The sequence below is a fragment of the Dipodomys spectabilis genome, unplaced genomic scaffold (genome assembly GCF_019054845.1).
Source record: "Dipodomys spectabilis isolate Male_0828 unplaced genomic scaffold, ASM1905484v1 ptg000039l, whole genome shotgun sequence".
Lineage (NCBI taxonomy): Eukaryota > Metazoa > Chordata > Mammalia > Rodentia > Heteromyidae > Dipodomys > Dipodomys spectabilis.
The window spans coordinates 1,305,486-1,331,798 of NW_024870716.1; the positions used below are offsets into that span (position 1 = coordinate 1,305,486).

General features: G+C 46.7%; 1 protein-coding gene across 3 annotated transcripts; it reads left to right on the forward strand.

Moving 5' to 3' along the window:
* Positions 1–8,974: 8,974 nt before the first annotated feature.
* Lmbr1l (limb development membrane protein 1 like) lies at positions 8,975–25,973 on the forward strand. Of its 3 annotated transcripts, none has more exons than XM_042677735.1 (17): positions 8,975–9,285; positions 13,390–13,474; positions 15,032–15,065; positions 18,135–18,274; positions 18,439–18,542; positions 18,871–18,997; positions 20,238–20,306; positions 20,431–20,495; positions 21,070–21,142; positions 21,232–21,315; positions 21,412–21,488; positions 22,879–22,956; positions 23,058–23,131; positions 24,111–24,201; positions 24,300–24,366; positions 25,060–25,221; positions 25,382–25,973. In XM_042677735.1, exons 1-17 carry the CDS (start codon positions 9,229–9,231, stop codon positions 25,444–25,446), a joined length of 1,452 nt encoding a protein of 483 aa, XP_042533669.1. In that variant the 5' UTR covers positions 8,975–9,228; the 3' UTR covers positions 25,447–25,973. The 3 variants fall into 3 exon arrangements, with proteins under 3 accessions (XP_042533669.1, XP_042533670.1, XP_042533668.1); XM_042677734.1 differs by having other exon boundaries at positions 8,976–9,300; XM_042677736.1 differs by lacking the exon at positions 20,238–20,306 and having other exon boundaries at positions 8,975–9,300.
* The last annotated feature ends 340 nt before the right edge of the window (positions 25,974–26,313 follow it).

A 26,313-nucleotide genomic window follows, 5' to 3' on the forward strand; every position in this document is an offset into this window, starting at 1 on the left:
ACCAACAATAACAGAAAGAAAAGAGAGAAACAAAGAGGCTGGGAAGGTGGCTCAGTGGTAGAGCGCTTGCCTTGCATGCCTGAGGCCCTGGGTTCGATTCCTTAGCACCACATAAGCAAAAAGAAAAAAGCCAAAAGTGGCGCTGTGGCTCAAGTGGTAGAGCGCTAGCCTTGAGCTGAAGAGCTGAGGGACAGCGCTCAGGCCCAGAGTTCAGGCCCCACGACTGGACCCCAAAAAAAAAAAAAAACAAGAGAGAAAGAAAGAAAGAAAGATGAAGGAAGGAAGGAAGGGAGGGAGGGAGGGAGGGAGGGAGGGAGGGAGGGGAAGAGAAGGAAGGAAGGAAGGAAAGAAAAAAAAAGAGAAAGCCAGCTGTGCATCTGTGTCTCACACCTGTTCTAGCTGTTCAGGAGACTGAGCAGGAAAGTCAATAAGACTCCTATCTCCAATTAACCATTAAAAAGCCAGAAGTGGGGCTGGGAAGGTAGCTTAGTGGTAGAGTGCTTGTCTTGCATGCATGAGGCCCTGGGTTAGATTACTCAGCAGCACATAAGCAGAAAAAACCAGAAGTGGCACTGTGGCTCAAGTGGTAGAGTGCTAGCCTTGAGCTGAAGACCTAAGGGACAGGACTCAGGCCCAGAGTTCAAGCCCCATGACTAACAACAACAAAAAACAAGCCAGAAGTGTGACTGAAGTGATAGAGCACCAGCCTTGAGCAAAAAAGTGAAGCTCTAATACAGGCACACACACACACACACACACACACACACACACACACATACATTCAAATAAAAAAAAAAAAAAAAGAGGGCTAGGAAGGTGGCTTAGTGGTAGAGCGCTTGCCTTGCATGCTTGAGGCCCTAGGTTCAATTCCGCAGTACCATATAAGCAGAAAAAAAAAGCCGGAAGTGTTGCTGTGGCTCAAGTGGTAGAGAGCTAGCCTTCAGCTGAATTGTTGAGGGACAGCGCCCAGGCCCAGAGTTCAGGCCCCATGACTGGACCCCCCCCCCCCCAAAAAAAAAAAAGAATGTCAAACCCAGGGCCTCATGGATGCAAGGCAAGAACTCTACCACTGAGCCACCTTCCCAGCCCGAGGCCCTGGGTTTGATTCCTCAGTACGACTACATAAGCAGAAAAGACCAGAATTGGCACTGTGGCTCAAGTGGTAGAGCTCTAGCCTTGAGCTGAAGAGTTGAGGGACAGTGCCCGGGCCCAGAATTCAGGCCCCATGACTGATAAATAAATAAATAAATAAATGAGGGAAAAAAGAAAGAATAAAAGGAAGGAAGAAAGGGAGAGAGAAAGAAAGAATAGTAGATCTATTCTTCTATACTTTGTACTCTGGGGGGGGGCACATCAGAAGATGGAGAAGAATTCTGAGGCTGATTTAGTAGTTTCAAGGACTACCAATGAACAACGATGGCATGAAAAGTATAGTAAAGAGAAAACAAATAGATATGACGAAGACTTCTAAGATTCTTCTCATCTCTACAGTTCAGGATTTCACAATTGTTCCATTATTTCAAGTCAAACTTATATAACTTTTTTGGTCATGGGACTTGAACTCTGGGCCTGGGCACTGTCTCTCAACTCTTCAGCTTAAGGTTAGCACTCCACCTCTTGAGCCACATCTGGCTTTTTCTGTTTATGTGGTGCTGAGGAATTGAACCCAAGGCCTCATGCATGTGAGGCAAGCACTCTACCACTGAGCCATCTTCCCAGCTCTCAATTTTTTGTTGTTGTTGTTGTTGGTCATGGGGCTTGAACTCTGGGCCTGAACACTGTCCCTCAGCTCTTCACCTCAAGGCCAGTGCTCTACCACTTGAGCCACTGTGCCACTTCTGGTTTTCTGAGTGGTTTATTGGAGATAAGAGTCCTATGGACTTTCCTGCCTGGGTTGGCTTTGAACCATGATCCTCAGATCTCAGCCTCCTGAGTAGCTAGGATTACAGGCGTGAGCCACTGGCATCTGGCAAAGCCCTCAAATATTTTTTGAAAGGTCAGAGACAGGTGGAGATAAATAGAATGTCTCAAAGAATTTTAATTAAACTCTTCTCCACATCTATCCCAAGCCCAATTCCCAACAATAACAACAAAAAGTTCTCAGATCCAAGGAGGTCTTGTCTAGGGTTTTTGTTTTTTTTTTAAATCTTCCCTGGAAAGCTACATAAGGTAAATTTCAAACTTGGTGGTGGATTTCTAGGAATTATCCCTGTTTCTACAAGAGAGAATCAAATCAGTTTTTAGCTGGACTGGGAAGGTGGCTTAGTAGTAGAGTGCTTGCCTTGAATGCATAAGGCCCTTGGTTCGATTCCTCAGCACCACATAAGCGGAAAAACCCAGAAGTGGCGTAGCTCAAGTGGTAGAGCACTGGCCTTGAGCTGAAGAGCTGAGGGAGAGTGCCCAGGCCCAGAGTTCAGGCCCTAGGACCAACAAAAAATAAAAAATAAAAATCAGTTTATAATTGAGAGTATTTTCACCTCAGATCTGGATGAGTTGGTTCTCTTCCCAAGATTCAGAATCTCTAGGGATAAAACCATGGCGAAAGCAGTCATTGGAATGAGCAGGAATTGTTTTGATACTTTCTATTTTCTTGGTGGGAAACTTAGGACATATAGGAAAGCAAAGAAAATGAAAATAACCCATAATTTCAATAGGAAGTTTCTGAAACCTTGTTTAAAGAAAAAGGCAACTGAGTGCCCATAGTCAGGCCTGTAATCCTAGCTACTCAGGAAACTGAGATTTGAGGATCGAGGTTCGAAGCTAGTCTGGGCAGCAAAGTCCATGAGACTCTCATTTCCAGTTAACTACCAAAAAGCCAGGAGAGTTGTGACTTAAGTGGTAGAGTACCAGCTTTGAGTGAGAATCTAAGGGACAGTGTCCAGGCCTTGGGTTCAAATACCAGTATTGGCATAGATAAAGAAAGAAAGAAAAGGGACTGGGAAGGTGGCTCAGTGGTAGAGTGCTTGCCTTGCATGCCTGAGGCCCTGGGTTCAATTCCTCAGCACCACATAAGCAAAAAGAAAAAAGCCGGAAGTGGCGCTGTGGCTCAAGTGGTAGGGCGCTAGCCTTGAGCTGAAGAGCTGAGGGACAGCGCCCAGGCCCAGAGTTCAGGCCCCATAACCGGACCCAAAAAAAAAAAAAAGAAAGAAAGAAAGAAAAGGAGGGGGGAGGGAGGGAGAAAGGGAGAGAAAGAGGAAGGGAGAATAGAAAGAAAGAAGGATGGATGGATGGAAGGAAGGAGGAAATAAAGAAAAGAAAGAAAGGTAACTCTTCCTAATTCTTGCCCTGCTTCCATCACCCTTGGGAGTGGGTGATTCTGGGTCTTCTATCTATACTGCTCAAGGTACTATTCAGTAATGTCTAAATCATTCAGAAATTTAAAACTTGGCCCACAAGAAAGTGAAGATTCTTGGAGGGTGCCAATGTTTTAAAGGATATTGAAATTCAAACTTTAGCCTTCCTTCCTTCCTTCTTTCCTTTGTTCCTTCCTTCCTTCCTTCTTTTTTCTCTCTCTTTTTTGTCAGTCATGGGGCTCAAACTCTGGGCATGGGTCCTTTCCCTCAGCTCTTCAGCTCAAGGTGAGTGCTCTACCACTTGAGTCACAGCTCCACTTCTGGTTTTCTGAGTTGTTTATTGGAGTCTCATGGACTTTTCTGCCCAGGCTGGTTTTGAAATAAGATCCTCAGATCTCAGCCTCCTGAGTAGCTAGGATTATAGGCGTGAGCCACTGGCACTTGGCTTTCTTTCTTTTTTTTCTTCTGGTCCTGAAGTCTGGATCTGGGCTGTGTTCCTGAGTTTTTTGCTCAAGGCTTCTGCTCTACCACTAGAACCATAACACATTCAGTTTTTTTTGTTTTGTTTTGTTTTTTTTTTTTAGGTTGTGGGGCCTGAACTCTGAGCCTTGACACTGTCCCTTAGCTCTTCAGCTGTAGACTAGTGCTCTACTACTTGAGCTTCAGCCCCACTTCCAGCTTTTTCTGCTTATGTGGTGCTGAGGAATCGAACACAGGGCCTCATGCATGCAAGACAAGCACTCTACCACTGAGCCACCTTCCCAGCCCCACGTTCAGCTTTTTCTGAGTAGTTTATTGGAGATAAGAGCCTCATGGACTTTCTTGCCAAGGCTGCTTCAAACTGTGATCCTCAGATCTCAGCTTTCTGAGTAGCTAGGATTACAGGCGTGAGCCACCAGCATCCAGCTTCTTTCTCTCTCTTTTCTCTATGTTAGTCCTGTGGCTTGAAATCAGGGCCTGTGCAGGGTCCCGAGCTTTTTTGCTCAAGGCTAGCACTCTACCACTTTGAGCCACAGCTCTACTTCTAGCTTCTTGGTAGTTAATTGGCGATAAGAGTCTCACAGACTTTCCTGCCCCAGCCAGCTTCAAACCATGATCCTCAGTTCTCAGCCTTCTGAGTAGCTAGTTATATGTAAGCTACTGGCACCTGGCTACATAGTAAGATCCTGTCTAAAAGACAGACGGATAGATAGATAGATAGATAGATAGATAGATAGATAAAGTTTGTTAGGTCTTTGTGCCCTCAAGTAAACTAATCTGTGGAATGTGTTTGTTAATGTTTAGCAATTACTGGAGGCTTAGTCTGGATAAGTTCCTTTACCTAAGTTGCTTGAAGACTGAAAGTTATAGTGAAGGTGGTCCCCTCCCTACTAGCAATCCGTAACTAATCTCTGGGTACCTCAAATTTACAAACATTGTTTGTTTATTATGTGAACTATGCTGGGTTAATTAAGTACTAGGGACGGAAAGAAGGGTGAATTAGAAGTCAAATATGTGAGTAATCCTTGAAATGAAAGGAAAGGAGAAAAGCCATAAATGAAAGTAAAGCAAAACAGTACAAAAGACTTAAATAAGAACAGACAAGACAAGCAATGTCGCCTGGCACAGAGGAGACTGAGCTAGGAAGACTGCAAGTTTGAGTCCTGTCTGGGCCGAGACTCTGCCTTAAATAGAAAAAAACTATAAAAAATTGAAGCTGGGAACCGGTGAGTTGTGCCTGTAATTCTAACTACTCAGGAGGCTGAGATCTAAGAATTGGGGTTCATAGCTAGCCTGGGCAGGAAAGTCCATGAGACTCTTAGCTCCAATTAACCACCAAAAATCTGTAAGTGGAAGTGTAACTCAAGTGGTAGAGCATCAGCCTTGAGGAAAAAAAAAAAACCAAAAAACAAAACTCGGGGACAGGGACCAGGACCTGAGTCAAGACCCAGTACTAGCACACATGCACGCACGCACACACACACACACACACACACACACACACACACACAAATCCAGGTTAATAAGCTGAAAGAGTTAAGAGTTAGGCATAATAATTAGAAGGCAGCAGCAGTTTGAGCCAATTGTAGCCAATCTAAGCTGTATACAGGTCTTGCTCAGGAAAAATAAAGATTCAGGTATAATACTATATGACTCAGGTAATATCACAGTGCTTTATAAACTATAAAAGACTGTAATAAATTTGGGAGCAATTTGAAGGTAAGGTGAGGAGAACTGCTAGAACCAGAATCCATATCTTCAGATTAATAATCATGCCAGCCAGGGCTGGGAAGATGGCTCAGTGGTAGAGTGCTTGCCTTGCATGCATGAGGTTTTGTGTTCAATTCCTCAGCACCACATAAGCAGAAAAAGCCAGAAGTGGGGCTGAGGCTCAAGTGGTAGAGCACTAGCCTAGAGCTGAAGAGCTGAGGGACAGCACCCAGGCCCAGAGTTCAGGCCCCACGTCCGACAAAAAAAATAAGATAAAATAAATTATGCCAGCCATTTTTTCTCATTGTATGTTTTTAAATTTTTTTTATTATCTTTAAATAGTTGTACAAAGAAGTTCCATTCTACAAAACAGTATATGAATACAAAGTGTCTGACAACATTGTCACCCATTGTTCCTAACCCACCTTCTCAGTGCATTTGTAAATATTTGGGTGTCTAGATCTATTAGTCATCAGCTTAAGAGCTAAAGAAATCATCCTATTCAAGATAAATATAAATAGAGGACCTAAACAATAAATATGATGCTTTCTCTGGAGGAGGGGAAAGGTGAACAAACAAATATAAACAAGGGGTTAGGAATGTAGCTCAGTGGTACAGTGCTTGCCTAGCATGCATGTAGCCCTGGGTTCAATTCCTCAGTACCATATAAACAGAAAAAGCTGGAATTAGCACTGTGGCTCAGGTGGTAGAGTGCTAGCCTTGGGCAAAAGAAGCTCAGGGACAGGGGCTGGGAAGGTGGCTCAGTGGTAGAGCGCATGCCTTGCATGCCAGAGGCCCTGGGTTTGATTCCTCAGCACCACATAAGCAAAAACAAAAAAGCCAGAAGTGGCACTGTGTCTCAAGTGGTAGAGCGCTAGCCTTGAGCTGAAGAGCTGAGGGACAGCGCCCAGGCCCAGAGTTCAGGCCCCATGACCGGACCCAAAAAAACAAACAAACAAACAAAAAAAAGAAGCTCAGGGACAGTACCAGGCCCTGAGTTCAAGCCACATGACTGGCAAAAAAAAAAGTTAAATACAATTATTACAACTTGTGATAAATAATATAACAAAAATGGGTTGTAGATAAGATTTCTCTAAGCAGGTGATGTTTAAACTCAACCTGAAGAGGCTAAAACCATAGGAAAGAGTTGAAGGGGAGAGCTCTCTTGGACAGAGGAGACAGGAAGTCCAAAGTCCTGAGATGGAAAAGAGCTTGTAAGGAAAGTACAGGATAAGGATAAAGTCAAGTTACAGTATAGAGAGGCTAGATCATGGGTCACAAACTCAATGCTCAAATGCACAGCGGATCTGAGAATGTAAAGAGAAAACTGGTGAGATGTAAAAGTGACTAATGCAGATTGGGGAATACTGAAGTAGAACCTGTCCCATCTATAGAACCATAGGTAGTGTATGTGTGTGTGTGTGAGTGTGTGTGAGAGAGAGAGAGAGAGAGACAGAGAGAGAGACAGAGAGAGACAGAGACAGAGACAGAGACAGAGAGAGAGTGTACGTACTAGGGCTTGAACTCAGGGCCCAAACAATGTCTCTTACCTTTTTCAGCACAAGGTTGTTGCTCTTCCACTTGAACCACACCTCCACTTCTGGCTTTTGGGCAGTTAATAGAAGATAAGAGTCTTTTGGACTTTCCTACCAGGACTGTCTTTGAACTGTAATCCTCAGATCTCAGCCTCCTAAGTAGCAAGGATTGCAGGTGTGAGTCACTGGTGCCCAACATTATTATTTTTTAATTATATTTAAGTAGTTGTATAAAAGAGGTTTTTCAATTCTGTACTTTTTGTATCGGTTTCGACGCATTCTGTTAGTTTCTGTTCATTCCTATCTTGGTTGCTAAGAGGAAAGTTTACTTTTCGAGTCCTGTCATTAGGTTTTGATATGTAGCCCAAAGTGGTCTGGAACTCAAGATTCTCCTGCCTCAGTATTGGAACTACTGAACTTAAAGGCATGTTCTACCAGACCCTTATCAATGCTTCCTCTTCCTTCTTCTTCTTCCTACACCTGGCCTCCTCCTCCTCCACCCACCTTCCCTCCCTCCCTCCTTCCTTCCTTCTCTTTCTTCTCTCTTTCTCCCTTTTCCTCTGCTGCTGCCGCCTGCCTCCTCCTCCTTCTCCTGTTCCTCCTCCTCTTCCTCTTCCTCCTTCTTTGTCTTGCCAGTCCTGGGGCTTGAACTCAAGGTTTGGACACTATCCCTGAGCGTTTTCTGCTGAAGGCTAGCACTTTACCACTTGAGCCACAGCGCCACTTCCAGCTTTTTCCATTTATGTGGTGCTGAGGGACAGTGCCCAGGCCCAGAGTTCAAGCCCCATGACCAACCAAAAACAAACAAACAAAAAACAAAAAGGCTGTTGTGAAGTTAAAATGAGATAAAAGCTATAAACTGAGTTAGGTGCCAGTGGCTCATGCCTGTAATCCAAGGTACTCAGGAGGCTGAGATCTGAGGATCCAGGTTTAAAGTCATGTCAAGCAGGAAAGCCTTTGAGACTCTTATATTCAATTAACCGACAAAAACTTGGAAGTTGGGCTGGGAAGGTGGCTCAGGCGTAGAGTGCTTGCCTTGCATGCATTAGGCCCTGGGTTCCATTCCTCAGCACCACATAAGCAGAAAAAGCTGGAAGTGGCGCTTGTGGCTCAAGTGGTAGAGTGCTAGCCTTAAGCTGAAGAGCTGAGGGACAGAGCCCAGGCCCAGAGTTCAGGCCCCACGACAAAAAACAAAGCAAAAAAACTTGGAAATGGTGGTGTGGCTCAAGTGGTGGAGCCCCAGCCTTGAGCAAAACTGCTAAGAGACAGTTCACAGTACACAGTACACAGTACACACACACACACACACACACACACACACACACACACACACACACACACACACCTTGAAAATCACTTAGGCTAACATTCCAGCCCTATTCATCAATGTTTCTCTGGTGGCTATTATCTGGCAAAGTTTCAGGACAGTTTCGTAGTCTTCTATTCAGTTTTCCTTACTATTTGTTCTCCCACACACGAAGTTTTCCATAATAAAGAATGAGTTGAAAACTGAAGTGTAGGAGGCCCAGACATAGATACCCAGAAAATACTGGGTTATTACAGCATAGCAGGAACTCCTGCGTGCTTTCTCAGCTTGCCTGACTGGCTTGATCCAAAATGCTAGCTTAACCACGGTCTAAGTAAATCTTGGCCGTTAGTAAAACACTGACACTGGCAGCCCTCACCAAGGGGGAGATGAGAGAGTAATCTCTTAAATTTCAGAATGCACTTCTGCAGGCAGAAAAGATCCCGCCTCCTTCCACGGGAGAACCTATCAGCGTTTCTCTAGAGATGCCCGGCCGCTCCCTAGCAGCCAATGAATTCCTCTCTCTGGAAGGAACCCGCCCATCCCTTGTGTCGTCACCCTGGCTCTTAAAATGATAGAACTAAACCTGGGGCTTCCTGGGTAGTTAGCCGAGTGGCGGGTGTTTGCGGCGAAACGTGACCGTACCCCGACCTTAAAGGGGAGGGAGCTGAAGAGTGGCTAGAGCCCTTTAAAACAAGGCGGGCTGGTGCCTGCCCCTTTAAGGGCGGGGCGTGCAGCCTTAATCTGAGCCACAGATTACCCCGAGTTTCCGTCACTGGCAGCGAGGAAAGGCTCCTTAAGAGGGTCCGGGTGTTTGGCGGCGGCGGCCTCATCCCCCGCTCGTCCTCTCCCCGGGCCCAGAGATACCCCCCCCGCCCCAAACTCCAGTCATGCTGAACAGAGTATGGAAGCAGCTGACTACGAAGTGCTATCCGTGCGAGAGCAGCTATTTCACGAGAAGGTCCGCGAGTGCATCGTGAGTAGGGAGGGGATCTGCGCAGGGAAGAGGAGAGCCAGAGGTGGGGGACGCGGTTGGGGGAGAAGGCGGTCGGTTGGGTCACCTCGGATGGGGGAGTTGTGACCCACTTGGGCTCCCCCGAAATCCCGGCTTGGAACCGGGGTCGGGAGACGAAGGCCTTGGGTCGTAGAGAGAGTGTAAAAGCTGGGGGGGGGGGGACCCCTGGGTCGGATCAGCTGGGTCCCAGCGCAGTAAACAAAGCCCGGCGGTTTCCGTTCCTCCCCCGCCCCCCGCAACCCCTCCCCCAGCCCCTCCCCCCCGCTCTGCTGGCCCCCAGCGGGCGTTACGGGAGTGGGGGGGGGGGGGGGTTCTGAGTGTAAAAAGACCCTGGAAAGTCCACCGTAGTTCAGTCCACGGTCCGAGAATGACGGATTTCTCTGGACGGGCGCGTTGATTTGCGTGTGCCCCTCATTTGCGTGTGCCCCTCCACCTGGATGGATGGCCCTCGCAGCTAACGTTGGGGTGAAGGGGAGACTTCATCCCTTGGAGCTGGATTCCAGGAAGGACCTGGGAAGGAGGCGTAGTGGAGGTTGGCTGGCGGGAGGCATAGGAAGGAGACTTCGTGTGTCGGGCTCCCACTTGGAAAGAAGTTACTGCAGCTGAATTCTGAAGTGTGGAAATGGGCCACGCTGGTGGTTTTCCTCCTCATGGGAGCTTTTTTATTTTTGTTTGTTTGAGAATTGAATCCAGGGTCTCCATACTAAGCACATGGTCTACCACGGAGCTACACCTTCTTTCCATCTTCCTTGGTGGTTTTTTGTCTGTCTGTTTGTGTATGTGTGTGTGTGTGTGTGTGTGTGTGGTGGGGATTGACTGCATTATATTTATAATTAAAACTTTTTCTTCTTTTTTTTTTGTACATCTTCAGTGCACAAAAGTTTCATTACATTTGCATGTATGTGCTCCCTAATGTTTGAAAATGTTTGAAACCCTGCAAGGCTAGGTTTCCAGCTTCCCAGCCATTTGTGGATTTCCTCTGGGAGTGGTCCTTTTGTTTCTGAGCAACTCTGGCCCTCACCCCCCCTCACGGTCACCTAGCCCAACACTTCTGGGCTGTAAATGCCCTAGTAGAGTTTAGGGAGTCGCATCTTATTTAGGCCTACTTTACATTCTCATCTCTTTTTCTCAGTTTCTTCCCCATTCCTCCTCAAACATTGAATAAAAAGGGAAAGATTTGGAGGAATAGAAAGAAATGGGGGTGGGGGATCACTGATGGAGTCTTTTTATTTTGTGTGATATCAGCTTTTTTTTTTTTTTTGGTGACAAGGTCTTGGTCTGTACTAAAGAGTACAGATCTTACTACTACAATATGGGCCAGGTTAGCTTCAAATTCACTATCTTCCTTTTTTAGCCTCCCAAATTCTGAGATTACAAGCCTACCAATTCCTAGCTTCATTATTTTTCTCAGGCTGCGCTGTAGGCCATTCTGGAAATCCTTAAATTGGGGATTTAAAGAAAAGGTAAAATGAACCAAGATGTAATGGAGTCAGCCCCTACTTGGATAGCTGGAAATTAGGAAGTGTATCCCTGGATGAGGTCTGCTTCCAAGAAGCCTTCCTTTCTTGGTGTATAGGCTCTTTGGGCATTTTTTACAGGCACACCCCAGGCCTTGAGGCAGTGTAGAACCAGAGGCTCACATTCCTAGAATACAGGGAAGGATGAGAAGCTGTACGGAAACAGTCTCCTAGATGTCTCCCCAATCCTTTAGTGCTATTAGCTACTTTAGTGATGGATAAGGGCAGCCTTAATGCTTCTGGTGGCTCCCCCATCTGGCACCCATCTAGAGCCTAGAGAGCAACATAACCTCTGCTGGAACTGCGTGGAACTCTGGCCTGACCTTTTGAGCCCTCCCACCTTCCTAGCTATTACGCAAGTTCAGGGCAGAGCACTAGACTGTACAAGTCGTGTAGCTACAATCTGAGTGGCTCCTTTCTAATTCTCTAATGTCAGAAGCTGCAGCTTTTTTTTTTTTTCTTTGTCAGTTGTGGGGCTTGAACTCTGAGCCTGGGTGCTTACCTTGATCTCTTCAGCTCAAGGTGAGCACTCTACCACTTGAACCACAGCACTTTCTGGTGGTTAATTGGAGATAAGAGTCTCTCAGACTTTCCTTCCGAGGCTGGCTTTGAACCATGATCCTCAGATCTCAGCCTCCTGAGAACCTAGGATTATAGGTGTGAGCCAATGGAGCCTGGCTGTTTTTTTTTTTTTTTTGCCAGTCCTAGGGCTTGAACTCAGAGCCTGGGCTTTGTCCTTGACCCTTTCTGTGCTCAAGGCTAGCACTCTACCACTTGAGCCACAGCACCACTTCCAGCCTTTTCTGTTTATGTGGTATTGAGGAATTGAACCCAGGGCTTCATGCATGCTAGGCAAGCACTTTTCCACTAAGCCACAGTCCCAGCCCCCTCCTTCCCTCTTGCTTCCCCCCCCCCCCCAAAACCCCTGAGTCTTCCCTCCTTGATAGATAGCTGAATGAAAATTCCCTGTGGGGTTCAGCTCCTCTAGATGATCTATATGAGGCTAATCTTAACCTTCCTTAGTAATATCTGTTCTTAACATGCTAGCCTTGATTGCAGAGCTAAATTGACCTGTTGCCCCTCCCCTGGGCAATAGTGGTTGACTTGGAATAAGGCAGAAAGGTAGCATACATACATTAATCTGGCTGGATTCTGACATAACTATTGGTACTGGTTCAGCTACTCAGTGCCATGAGACAGGCCAATAGAGGTCTGTCCCTGAAGTAAGAAATCACTTGAAATAGAGTTCAAGTATTGACTTTGTGTATGTGTATATGTGTGTGTGCACGCACGCATGCACAAATCCTGGGGCTTGAACTCAGCCTGGGCACTGTCCTTGAACTCTTTTGTTCTAGGCTAGCATACTACCACTTGAGTCACCACTCCACTTCTGGGTTTTTGGTGGTTAATTAGAGGTAAGGGTCTCATGGATTTTTGTGCCTGGGCTGGCTTCAAACTGCAATCTTCAAATCTCAGCCTCATGAGTGGTTAGTGTGAGCCACTGGTTCCTATCTTTGACTGACTTTCAAAGTGGCTGATACCAGCTCTAGGACTCTTGTAGATGTTGAGCCCCGACTAAAGCATACTCTTAGATTAAATGAGAATTAAAATGAGGCACTAGTTCAGCCCAGAGCAGACTTGGTCTTTCAGGATCCCTGAATAAATAGAGTAGAAGTTCTGACTTGATCTAGAAACTTGATTTCTACATCTTCCTGGAACTTGACTCAAGACAGCAGCTAGAGTGGTGTAAGAGGGGAGTGCCATGTCAATGTGAACATCTTCCTCTCCTCAGACCTGTTACTCTTCACAGTCATGTTCCCAAAGTATATCCCTTCTGGTCTATGGCCTGATTTAGAAGTGTGTGTGTGTGTATGTGTGTGTGTGTGTGTGTGTGTGTGTGTGTGTGAGTGTGTGTGTGTGTGAGAGAGAGAGAGAGAGAGAGAGAGAGAGAAGAATGTATGCATCTTTAGGAATTTCCTCTGCCTGTTTATTAACTAGGTAAATGGGCTGAAGCTGTTTTCTCACAGGAAAGCCCTTATAGGGCTGGGCACAGTGCTGTTACCTAAGTTCATGAGCTAACCCTTCTGGCCCTTGAGAAAGATAGAACCCCAGGAAGTATGGAACCTAATTCAAGAAAGTGACCCCCTAGGGCTGGGAAGGTGGCTCAGTGGTAGAGTGCTTGCCTAGCATGCATGAATCCTTGGGTTTGATTCCTCAGTGCCATATAAACAGAAAAAGCCAGAAGTAATACTGTGGCTCAGGTGGTGGAGTGCTAGCCTTGAGCAAAAGCAGCTCAGGGATAGTGTCCAGGCCCTGAGTTCAAGCCCCAGGACTGCTAAAAAAAATGAGGGAAGGAAGGGAGAAAGAAAGAAAAGAAAGAAAGCAAGAAAGACAGACAGACAGAAAGAAAGAAAGAAAAGAAAAGAAAGAAAGGAAGAAAGAAAGAATCCCCTGGAATGAACAGAAAGGCCTTTGAGTCCCCTGAATGTGGTAGAGATTAGAGTTTCTCATCCTCATTCACTTTCTGCCACAGATCTCAATACTTCTATTTGCGACACTCTACATCCTTTGCCATGTCTTCCTGACCCGCTTCAAGAAGCCTGCTGAGTTCACCACAGGTACCTGAGACTTCCCTCCCTTCTGACAGAGTTCTTGTTTCCATAGAGCCAGCCTCAAGGGAATGGGTGATGGTGTCTACTGGGGAAGGAAAGGTGGCTATGCTAAACTGCTTTAGAGCCTTTGCTTCTTCAGCCTGCCTTCTTATAGGCAAGGACAAAAATGTGTGGTGGGAGGTTTAGATATCTGAAATGTCTGCAAGCTGTGGGTAGCCTTTCTAATCCTTAGTTTCATCTAACAAAATGAGCATAATGTCTACCTAGGACATTGTCATTATGTGGACAAAATTAGGGCTTTCAGTGAACCTGAAGCAGGCAACTATTGGCAAATGTCATCACCGGTACATGTCCTGTATTGTCTCCTGTCCTGGTGATCCTGTCCTCAGGACCAGAGACTTCTTGACCACTGAGGTTCCAGGACCTGGTAGCCTTCCTTTTTGTAGAGAGCCTAAGTGTGTTTAGATTGCTTTCTTTCCTGAAGACTTGTGAGATAAGGGACACCCTTGCTTTAAGGTCTAACCCTAGTCTTGAATCATCTTGTCATGGTCTCAGCCTTTCTACCCCTTAGAATGATAGCATGAGCCCCAATTCAGCAAAGTGTTTGTAATTCCCCTAAGGGCTTTCTGTGAATCTCCCCTTCCTCATCTCATTTCTCTTCCCTTCACCCAACCACTGGTGTAATCAACCTCAGACTAGTTGTTTATTGTATCTGAATGCATAAGAGGAACCTGTGGGAGAAATCATAAAGAGGAGGGAGAGAAGTAAGGGGATTTCTGACATGTATTCTCTCATATAGGACCTCTGATTTGTGTATGTGTGTGTGTGCACCAGTCCTGGGATTTGAACTCAGATTCTTGGTGCTGTCCCTGAGCTTTTTTTTTTTTTTTTTTTTCTTTCTTTCTCAAGGCTAGTACTCTACCAGTCTACCACTTGAGCCATAGTTCCTCTTCTGGCTTTTTGCTGGTTAATTGGAGATAAGAGTCTTAAGGACTTTCTTGTTTTTTTTTTTTGTTTTTGTTTTTGTTTTTGTCTTTGTCGGTCGTGGGGCTTGAACTCTGGGCCTGGGCGCTGTCCCTCAGCTCTTCAGCTCAAGGCGAGCACTCTACCACTTGAGCTACAGCGCCACTTCCGGTTTTCTGGTGGTTTATTGGAGATAAAAGTCTCACGGTCTCTCCTGCCCGGGCTGGCTTTGAACTGCGATCCTCAGATCTCAGCCTCCTGAGTAGCTAGGATTACAGGCGTGAGCCACCAGTGCCCGGCTCTTAAGGACTTTCTTGCCCGGCTGGCTTTGAACCTTGATCCTCAGATCTCAGCCTCCTGGGTAGCTAGGATTACAGGCATGACCCACCAGTGTCCAGCCCTAGGATCACTGACCTTTAAGCTGTCACCCTGTCTGGAAAGGTTGTGGGGTTCATAGTGTAAGAGCTCCCAAAACCTCTTTTCCCGCTCTGCTTCCATTGAGAAGACAGGAAGAAGGCAGGGGATATGTTATAAAACAGTTGAGTACTAGAGCTGCCCATTGATGTCCTGACTTTTCTCCATGTTTTTGTTTTTTTGCAGTGGATGATGAAGATGCCACAGTCAACAAGATTGCGTAAGTATCATTGCCCTTAGAACTGGACACCATTGTCTTTTAGGATCTGGATCTAGGAAAGCCCATATAAGAACAGGAAGAAGATGGGTGCCAGGAGCTCATGCCTGTAATCCTAGCTACTCAGGAGATTGAGATCTGAGGATCACGGTTCAAAGCTAGCCTGGGCAGGAAAGTCTGTGAGACTCTTATCTCCAATAAACCACCAGAAAACCAGAAGTGGTGCTGTGGCTCAAGAGGTAGAGTGCTAGCCTTGAGCTAAGAGCTGAGGGACCGTGCCCAGGTCCAGAGTTCAAATCCCATGACCAACCAAAAAAAAAAAAAAGAAGAAGAAGAAGAAGAATAGGAAGAAAAAGGGGTGTCACCCAGTGAAAAGAGTTTCTGCTTCCACCCTATTTCTGGCTTCTTCCGGCTTTATACCTCACCCCAGGGACGCTTAGAAAAGCTGCTGTTCCTGTCTCCCTGGTTAGGCCAGGAGCTTCTGGGAGCTTTGTGGCCATGAACTGTTGGCTTGGGCCTGAGTCACTGGAACTGTCTCTAGCTTGGCTTCATTTCCTAGCAGTCACTGGGGGCTGGAGGGTGTAGATGGGGTGTGGGGTATGGAGAAGATGGGAATACCTGAGAACAGAGAATGCTTGGTTCTGGAAGAAAACTCTTACTCTAGACTCTTATTTACAAGAAGGTTTAGAGATGCCCCCACAAATCAGAAGACAGTCCTAGTTCTTCCCCTTGATGAACCAACCAGGTAAAAGTGATCCTTTTTTGCTGGGTACAAGTGGCGCACATCTGTAGTCCCAGCTGAGTGCTCAGTAAGAGCAGGCTTCAAAGCCAGCCTGGGCAGGAAAATCTGAGAGATTCTTATTTCCAATCAGTCACCCAAAAATAGCTGGACGTAGAACTGTGGCTCAAATGATAGAGCACCAGCTTTAACCAAAAAAAGCTCCAGGACAGTACTCAGGCCCTTGAGTTCAAGCCCTAAGACTGGCACCAGTCTTTTGAGCTGATACAGCCAAGGTAAAGTTTTGACTATGATGCTGGATTTCATCTTCCTTTTGTCCTCTGTGCTAGTGCCCTCTTGCAGGGCATAACAATATGACATGTTCTTACTCTTATCCAGACTGAAAGATGCAAGCCGAGAAATCCATATCTCTTAGCAGAAATGGGAAGCCATAGCCCTTAGCTTTGGTATGTCTAGCATATTCTGTAGGCATGTACGGGAGAGTCATACAATCCTGGGATAGCCTGGGCAAGTGACATAACAGGTGACCAGGTACTCATGAATACCTGAGGTTGTGCTTCATTCTCTGTGCCAGGAACCCAGATGGACAGTTTGTTTATTTATTTTGTCAGTCTTGGGATTTGAACTCAGGGCCTCTGCGCTGCCTCTGAGCTCTATTGCTCAAGACTACTGTGCTACCACTTTGAGCCACAGGGCCACTTCTGGTTTTCTGATGGTTAATTGGAGATAGATGTCTGCCCAGCCTGCCCAGGCTGGCTTTGAATTGTGATCCTCAGATCTCAGCCTCCTGAGTAGCTAGGATGACAGGTGTGAGTCACTAGTGCCTGGCAATGGACAACCAACCTTCCTTCCTTCCTTCCTTCCTTCCTTCCTTCCTTCCTTCCTTCCTTCCTTCCTTCCCCCGCCCCCTCTCTCTTTCTTTCTTGTCATGGGGCTTGAAATCTGGGCCTGGGCTCTGTCCCTGAGTTTTTCAGCTCAAGGTGAATATTCTACCATTTGAGCCACAGCACCACTTCTGGTTTTCTGGTGGTTAATTGGAGATAAGAGTCTCATGGACTTTCCTGCTCGGGCTGGCTTTGAACTGAGGCCCTCAGAGTCTCCATAATAGCCAGGATTATCAGCGTGAGCCACCAGTGTCCGGCACAATTTCATAACTCTATCATTGCTATAGCTAGTTGTGGAAGACACAGGTATCCTTGGATATAAATGGGGTTTCTTAGTCAGGTGTGGTGGTTCAAGCCAATAATTGTAACTACTTGGGAGGCATAGATGGGAAATCATAGCTTGAGGCCAACCTGGACAAAAGAATTTCTCTGGATGCCATCTTGACCAGTGGCTCGACACTGGCATGTGCCTGTCATCCCAAGATATGAGAGAAGTAAAATAACTGAGTGTCTGTCACCTGTAACCTCAGCAATGCAAGGAATCACAAACAAGAAGATCACAGTCCAGGCTGGCTCAGGTATAAAAGTGAGACCTGACATGATGTGAGGATCGTGGTTCAAAGCCAGCCTGGGCAGGAAAGTTTGTGAGACTCTTATCTTCAATAAACCATTCAGAAAATCGGGAGTGGTACTGTGGCTCAAGTCGTAGAGCGCTAGCCTTGAGCTGAAGAGCTAAGGGACAGCACCCAGGCCCAGAGTTCAAACCCCACGATCACCACCACCACCACCACCAACAACAAAAAAGAATATAAAAGTGACCTGCTGGACATTGGTGGCTCATGCCTATAATCCTAGCTATTCAGGAGGCTGAGATCTGAGGATCATGGTTCAAAGCCAGCCCATGAGACTCTTATCTCCAATTAACCACTAGAAAGCTAGAAGTGGTTCTGTGGTTCAAAGTGATGGAGCACTAGCTTTGAATGAAAAAGCTCAGGGACAGTGCCCAGGCCATGGGTTCAAGCCCCATGACTAACCAAAGGAAAACAAAAATGAGACCCTATCTCAAAAATAACCAAAAAAAACCAGGCTGATAGAGTGGCTCAAATGGTACAGTGCCTGCTTAGCAGCAGTACTACCAAAAGATGGGATTTCTCTTTTTTTTTTTTTTTAAATTTTTAAAAATTTTTGTCAATCCTGGGGTCTGAACTCTGGGTCTAGGCGCTGTCCCTCAGCTCTTCAGCTCAAAGCTAGCACTCTAACACTTGAGCCATGGCACCACTTCTGGTTTTTTCTGCTTATGTGATGCTAAGGAATCGAACCCAGGGCTTTGTGCATGCAAGGCTAGCACTCTACCACTGAGCCACCTTCCCAACAGGGAAGGTGGGATTTCTAGGTCATTGGGCAGTAGGCACTGAACTAAGGAAAGACACTGTCCTTTTCTCTGCCCAGCCTGGAGCTGTGCACCTTTACCCTGGCAGTTGCCCTGGGTGCTGTCCTGCTCCTGCCCTTCTCCATCATCAGCAACGAGGTGCTGCTCTCGCTCCCACGGAACTACTACATCCAGTGGCTCAATGGCTCCCTCATTCATGGTTTGTGGATCTAGGCTATAGCTTGGGCTTGGGAGGGGGTACAGGTAGACTAGAAGACCTAAGCAGACTTAACCAGTCATGTGTCATACTCTCCCCATCACATGTACAGTTCCCTCTGGGTTGGCCATTTACTGACTACCTCTGCTTTTCTGTTTTTGCTTCAGGCCTCTGGAACCTTGTTTTTCTCTTCTCCAATCTCTCCCTCATCTTCCTCATGCCCTTTGCATACTTCTTCACGGAGTCTGAGGGCTTTGCTGGCTCCAGAAAGGTGAGTAGAGGATATATAAGAAACCCAGGAAAATGCAGAACTCTACTGGGTCAAAAGAAGAGAGGTTGATGAATAGCTGGTTCTCAGAGGATGAGTGAAAATTACAGGAACAAGTCAGGAGCCAGTGGCTCACCCCTGTAATCCTTGTAACTCAGGAGGCTAAGATCTGAGGATTGTGATTCAAAGCCATTCCTAGCAGGAAAATCCATGAAACTCTTACTTCTAGTTAACTAGCAATTCATTGGTGCCTGCCCAGCTACCATTTCAGAGGTCTCTTTCCTGCTCCTCTCTGCCCTGATATTGACCCTCTCTTTTTTTCCTCCTGTAGGGTGTCCTGGGCCGGGTCTATGAGACGGTGGTGATGTTGATGCTCCTTACTCTGCTGGTGCTAGGCATGGTGTGGGTGGCATCAGCCATTGTGGACAACAACAAGGCCAGCAGAGAGTCACTCTATGGTGAGCGGCTGTGTTGGTTAGCTTTTCATCACTGTGACACAATACCTGAGAAGAATAGATTTATCTTTTGATTATGGTCCATGGGTCACTTGTCCGTAAAGAGAGGGAACATGTGGTAGAGCAGAGATGCTTACCTCACGGTGAATAGACAGAAAGACAGAGATCGAGAAAGAGACAGAATGAGAATGAGTGATAGTGAGCAAGTAAAAAGGGGTAAGTAATAAGATAGACCCTTCAGGGCAGGTTACTGGTGGCTTATGCCTATAATTCTAGCTACTTAAGGAGGCTGAGATCTGAAAATCATGGTTCGAAGCTAGGCTAGGATGGAAAGTTATAAGACTCTTATCTCCAGTTAACCACCAAAAAAGCTAGAAACAGAGTTATGGCTCAAGTGATAGAGGAGTCAACCTTGAGCAAAAAAGCTCAGGGACAGTGCCCAGGCCCCACGTTTAAGTCCCAGGAACAGTGTGCATGCACACATAGACACATACAAAAATAGGCACTTCAAAGGCATATACTTAGTGACCTACTTCCAAGTTTCTACCACCTTCTAATGATGCTATGGAGGTATGCATACACCAACAGATTAATCCATTAATTTGGTCAGGGAGAGCTCCCAAAAGCTCCATCTCTTTTATTAAGGAGCAAGCCTTCAACATGTTAATATGTGTGTGGGAGGGGATATTTCATATCTAAACCATAACAGAGGCCTTCCTTCATCCTCCTTTCAAGACTGGCCTTGCAGCTGGCTAATTTCCACATGCCTTCATTCAATGTATTCCTCTCGAGTGAAGACAGTTGACATAGCCATCCTTAGAACTGAAGTGTCAAACTAACGTACTTCTAACTACATCTAGCCAACAGAAATGTTCCCTTGGGGCCCATACAATGATTTTAGAAAAATGGAATGGATCAGTTGCTAACCTTCTGTTTTGTTTTTGTACCAATCCTGGGGCTTGAACTCAGGGCCTGGAATTGTCTCTGAGCTTTTGTGCTCAAGGCTAGCACTGTACCACTTGAGCCACAACTCTATTTCTGGCTTTAAGGTGACCGATTGGAGATAAGAATCTCATGGACTTTGCTGCCTGGGCTGGCTTTGAACCATCATCCTCAGATCTCAGCCTTCTGAGTAGCTAGGATTACAGGTGTGAGCCACTGGTGCCCAGCTCTGCATAGGCTTTTTATTGTGTCAATTCCCCATAAACATGAGACAAGCTGACATGACTGCTTTTGCTCTTAGACTTCTGGGAGTACTACCTCCCATATCTCTACTCCTGCATCTCCTTCCTTGGGGTTCTGCTACTCCTGGGTGAGTGTACAGGGACCAAGAGGGAATGGTGGGATCCAGGGATTACAATAATCCAGGGAGTGTGATGGGATGGAGTAAGGGGTAAAAAAGAAGTTTTGGCAAGTGTCTCCTCTTGTTCCTACAGTGTGCACTCCACTAGGTCTGGCCCGCATGTTCTCTGTCACTGGGAAGCTGCTGGTCAAGCCCCGGGTATGTAGTGCTCCTTGCCTCCTGATCATGCTTTGCAGGTGAGGTTCCTGCAAAGCTGAAACAAAACCATGAAATGATCTACCTGTAGTTGTGTAGTATACAACTTGCAAAGGGCCACGGCTCTTCTTTTTTTTTGGTGGTGCTGAGCGTAGGGTCTAAACTCAGAGTTTGCTGTCCACTTGAGCCATAGCTCCATTTCTGGCTTTTTAAAAGGTTATTATCTGGAGATAAGAGTCTCATAGACTTTTCTTCCCCGGACATGCTTTGAACTGCGATCCTCAGATCTCAGTCTCCCGAGTAGTTAGGATTACAGGCGTGAACCACCAATGCCTAGCTGGCCACAGCTTTTGTTGGCTTCTGTATCCTTGCCCCTACCATCTAGTGCTTGTCACCAGATACATCAGGCAGTACACAAGGCAACTGGGAGGGGCTGGGGCAAAGCTGCTAGCCACAGGATGGTAAACGAGTGTTAGAGGAAGGACTAAAACTTTAGAACCCTGAGATAAACAGGATTTTCCTGGAGCCCTGGGGATCACAGAGCCTCTGACAGTCTTCCCTTTGTCCTTGCCTCCAGCTGTTAGAAGACCTGGAAGAGCAGCTGAACTGCTCTGCCTTTGAGGAGGCAGCTCTGACCCGCAGGATCTGTAGTAAGTTGTTTTCTCCCTACTAGACTGATGGGCCTAGCCTGGGAAGTGACTGCAGGACTAAAGGGCAGCGCTATGTTCTCTGCCCTCAGATCCCACCTCTTGCTGGCTGCCTTTAGACATGGAGCTGCTGCACAGACAGGTCCTGGCTCTTCAGACACAGAGGGTCCTGCTTGGTATGTATGTTGGTAGGATTTGGAATACCTGGGTTTCCCCAAGGAGAGTAACCCCTTGCTCCAGGTATTTACTAACAGCTTCCTGTCCCTGCACAGAAAAGCGGAGGAAGGCTTCAGCTTGGCAGCGGAATCTGGGCTACCCCCTGGCCATGCTGTGCTTGCTGGTGCTGACGGTAGGTATACTATCATTGTTGGGGATACAAAAGGGGTCCTTGAGAACTTCAGACCTCCTCAGGATAGAGTGATGTGGGGATCTGGTTATCATCAGTAATAGTTGCCAGCCAGGTATGATGACACGTGTTTATAATCCCAGCTACTTTGGAGATGAAAGCAGGAGGCAAAGTTAGCAGGTCTTGTCTCAAAAACAAAATTGTCAACCAAAAGGGATGGAGGTATGGCACAAGTGGTAGATTGTTTGTCTAGCATTCAAAAGAACCCGAGCTCAATTCCTGAGGTCAGTGTCTTGATGTCAAAAAAAACATGCCTACATTGTGTTGTATCCTGTGCTGAGCACATGAATTCCAATTTGCAGGTGAAGAAATGGAGGAGCAACTTTTAGTGTTTATTCTAGTTTGACCTGGAATAAGAATAAGGGTTGAACTCTCATCCATTCCCTCCACTTGCCAGATACTTGACTCAGGAATAGGTCTTGCAGTCAGAAAGAGGTACTCTTTTCTAGATATGACTTTTTTTTTTTTTTAAGTTTTGGTGAGGAATTATTTTAACATAATATGGTTAAAGTAGAAATAAATAGAAGATAAGAGAAGTGATTACTGCCCCCTGTGTGGGAAATGGAAGCTAAAGACTTCTTTTTTTTCTTTTTTAATTTATTTTTTATTTCAGTGCTGGGTATGGAACTCACTCAGCCTTGCACATGATAGCACTCTAGTACTTAGCCACACCTAGCCCCTCCTCAGCCCTATGGGTATCTTTTTTCTTTCCTTTGGTACCGATATTAGAGCTTAAATTCAGGGCCTGGCACAATTTTTTTTTTTTTAAGTCAGTCGTGGGGCTTGAACTCTGGGCCTGGGCACTGTCCCTCAGCTCTTCAGCTCAAGGTAGTGCTCTACCACTTGAACCACAGCACCACTTCTAGTTTTCTGGTGGTTTATTGGAGATTAGAGTCTCATGGACTTTCCTGCCCAAGCTGGCTTTGAACCGTGATCCTCAGATCTCAGCCTCCTGAGTAGCTAGGATTATTTATAGGTGTGAGCCACGAGCATCTTGCTTCACCTGGCAATGTTTTTGGTGATTAATTGGAGGTAAGAGTCCCATGGACTTTCCTGCCCAGATTGGCTTCAAACCATAATCCTGAGATCTCAACCTCCTGCATAGCTAGGATTACATGTGTGAGCCACCAGCACCCAGCTTACTTTTTATAATATTGCCTTCTTTCATATCCTCTAAGGTGCTCTGTTGCCTTAAAGGTTTGCCCACTGCTAGTTGGAACTAGACCTAGATTTGAAAACTGAAAATATTGGACCAGATCTCTGCTTGGAACTTTGAGCTCTGGGTATAGCTGTGGGCTGGGGCAGAGTTGGTAACTGACCTTGCTGTACATAGGGCCTGTCTGTGCTTATTGTGGCCATCCACATCTTGGAGCTACTCATTGATGAGGCTGCCATGCCACGGGGCATGCAGGTATGAGGATGCCCCTCTTACCATGTCTTTTGGGGAGAGAGGCTGGGTGCTGGTTGGTGCTGGTGATTGAGTGTGCCTCAATGATACTGCCTTACCCACAGGATGCCTCCCTGGGCCAGGTCTCCTTCTCCAAGCTGGGCTCTTTTGGTGCCATCATCCAGGTTGTACTCATCTTGTATCCTTCTCACTGTTGCCTCTGCTTGTCAAACCTGTCACCTGGGACTCTTTGTTTTTTTTGGGTCCGGCCATGGGGCCTGAACTCTGGGCCTGGGCGCTGTCCCTCAGCTCTTCAGCTCAAGGCTAGCGCTCTACCACTTGAGCCACAGCGCCACTTCCGGCTTTTTTCTGTTTGCTTATGTGGTGCTGAGGAATCAAACCCAGGGCCTCTGGCATGCAAGGCATGCGCTCTACCACTGAGCCACCTTCCCAGCCCCTCACCTGGGACTCTTGACAGCACTCTTCTAGGACTGTCTGTCTGGGTCTCTAGAGGCCAGTGATGGAGAAGGGAGCAAGTTTTTCACCAATCAGGGATTCAGAAAGAGGAAAAGCTTTGTGCTAGTAACTCATGCCTGTAATTCCATCTACTCGAGCGTGCGCAGCTGAGATCTGAGGATCATGGTTCAATTCAGAGCAGCCTGGGCAGAAAAGTCTGTAAGACTTTTTTGTTGTTGTTGTTGGTCGTGGGGCTTGAACTCTGGGCCTGGGCACTGTCCCTCAGCTCTTCAGCTCAAGGCGAGCGCTCTACCACTTGAGCTACAGCGCTACTTCCCGTTTTCTGTTGGTTTATTGAAGATAGGAGTCTCACGGTCTTTCCTGCCAGGGCTGGCTTTGAACCACGATCCTCAGATCTCAGCCTCCTGAGTAGCTAGGATTACAGACGTGAGCCACCAGCGCCCGGCTATCTGTAAGACTTTTATCTTCAGTTAGCCAACAAAAAGCTGAAATGGTGCTGTGGCTCAAAGTATTAGAGTACTAGCTTTGAACAAAAGAGTTCAGAGACAGTACTCAGGCCCCAAGTTTAAGCCCCATAACTGACCCCTCACCCCCTTCAACTTGACCTTGAAAGGACGATTGGGAGTAAGGACCATTCCTTTTGAGATGAGGCATTCTTTCATCCTTTGGAGCTGGTCACTTCTTCCCTAACCTAGTGACAGTTACTTGATGGTGTCCTCGGTTGTGGGCTTCTACAGCTCTCCTCTCTTCTGGAGTCTTCGGCCCAGATGGCATGATACTACCATGACACAGGTAGCTGGGAGGGAAGTGGGAAAGCCTTCTGGGGTCTAGGGCAGGGTACTAGGTACTAGTACTCTGCTACTCCTGTTTCTTTTTCTACTCCCATGCAGATAATTGGCAACTGTGTCTGTCTCCTGGTCCTAAGCTCAGCACTTCCTGTCTTCTCTCGAACCCTGGGTAAGTAAGTGGCAAGAGGAGAAAAGGGAATTGGCTTGTTTGGGTTTTTGCCTTTGTTTTTTATTTTTTAATTTTTTTGCCAATCCTGGAGGTTCGAACTCAGGGCCTGGGCACTGTCCCTGAGCTTCTTTTCCTCAGCGCTAGCTGGCACTTTACCACTTGAGCCACAGCACCACTTCTGGCCTTTTCTATGTATGTGGTACTGAGGAATGGAACCCAGGGCTTCATGCATGCTAGGCAAGCACTCTACCACTAAGCCACATTCCCAGTCCATCTTTTTTCTGTTTTTAAGTTGAAGAAATTGAGGCACAGAGAATTTAAGGAACTTCATCTAGATCACACAGCTAGTTAGGAAGGGGTGGAGCTGGGATATGAATTAAAGCAGCCTCATCACAATCTAAGCTCTGAGCTACTACATTGTTCTCTGTACTGAAGAAAACATGGTGTGGTCAGCTAGTAGATCTCTGGTCCAAAAACAAGTTGCAAGCCTGGGAACTCCTAGAGACACCTGGAGTTAGAAGTTCAGCACTGGCCCTGCGGTGGGACAGCTTGGGAGGTGACCCCAATAATGCAGAGAAGCTGTCAGCTGTGATGTGGCCACCAGGAGGCAGCAGAAAGTTGGGCTTCTATCAGGAGAGAAGTTGGGGAGCCCTCCCACCCCAAACTTGTCTCATCCTGGAATTTGTATTCTAGGACTGACTCGCTTTGACTTGCTGGGTGACTTTGGACGCTTTAACTGGCTAGGCAACTTTTACATCGTGTTCCTCTACAATGCTGCCTTTGCTGGCCTCACCACACTCTGCCTGGTGAAGACCTTCACTGCAGCTGTGAGGGCTGAGCTGATCCGGGCCTTTGGTGAGAAAGAGTGGGAGACATGGGCTGCTGGGGTGTTGGTTCTAAGAAAGGTCACTCTAGATCATCAGGAGTGAGGGTGTGCTCCTGCTTTGTGTGTATCTTTGCCTTGGTTGCCTTAGGATAAGAGACTTCTAACTGTCCATCTCCCACTTTTCTCCAGGACTGGACAAACTGCCACTGCCTGTCTCCGGTTTCCCCCGGGCATCTAGGAAGACCCATCAGTGACCTGCAGCTGGGGGTGGGAGGGAGAGAACTGGACACTGCCATCTGCTTCCTAGTCCTGGAAGGGAGTGCAAGATGGTTGGACCTCAGGACCTAGAATCTGAAAGGTTGGGTGGCAGAGGGGAACTGAGCCATCTCTGCACTGTTGCATAATCTGAGCCAGAGTTTGGGACCAGGCCTGGGTGTTTTCAGACTTAGCTGTGGCCTCAGATGAGGTAGAGCTAGGTGACTGGATCTGGCTTCTGGTCTCAAAACTGTTTACACATCAACCTGCCTCACTGCTGTTTTGGGCCAAGCCCATAGCCATGTTTACATGATTTGATGTGCAATAGGGTGGGGTGGGAGGGGGAGGGACTGGCCAGGGGCTAGTGGGGGAGACTGGTTGTGGTCTCCTTTGCCTCTGGCCAAGCAGATCCTAAAGCACTGTGCTAACCTGGAGGACTTTGGACCACTGGAGACGGAGGGCATAGGGAAGAAGAGGCTGCACCCATCAGCAATAAAGTTGATACCAGGGTTTGCTTTTTTTTTTTTTTTTTTTTAAGAGCCTGTCTCTGTGTCTATTTGAATGTCCTTGCTCCAACCAAGTGGGATAAACAGAAAGGTCTGCTACCATCCTGTTAGTGTCCTTTTTTTGGGGCTACATAGATCTGGTGTTAGGCCATACAGTTGTGCAGTGGGACCTTAGCCTTCCTTAAAGTTGGTTGGTCCCCTTACTTTATCCATTGTCTTATCTCTGTACCTTGGGAATTGGGGGTTGAAGGGCATTGTAATAAGATACACCCCACATCTTTAGCCCTGTCCTCCCTTACTTGACACTTAGCTGTAGAGTAAATGAAACGGCTGACTATCAAAGATTTTTTTTTTCCATGC

Coding starts and splice junctions, on each gene's coding strand:
- Lmbr1l (XM_042677734.1), top strand. CDS start 9,229: ATGGAAGCAGCTGACTACGAAGTGCTATCCGTGCGAGAGCAGCTATTT. Junction 20,307..20,430: donor TGGGGTTCTGCTACTCCTGG/GTGAGTGTACAG, acceptor TTGTTCCTACAG/TGTGCACTCCACTAGGTCTG. Junction 21,316..21,411: donor GACACAGAGGGTCCTGCTTG/GTATGTATGTTG, acceptor GTCCCTGCACAG/AAAAGCGGAGGAAGGCTTCA.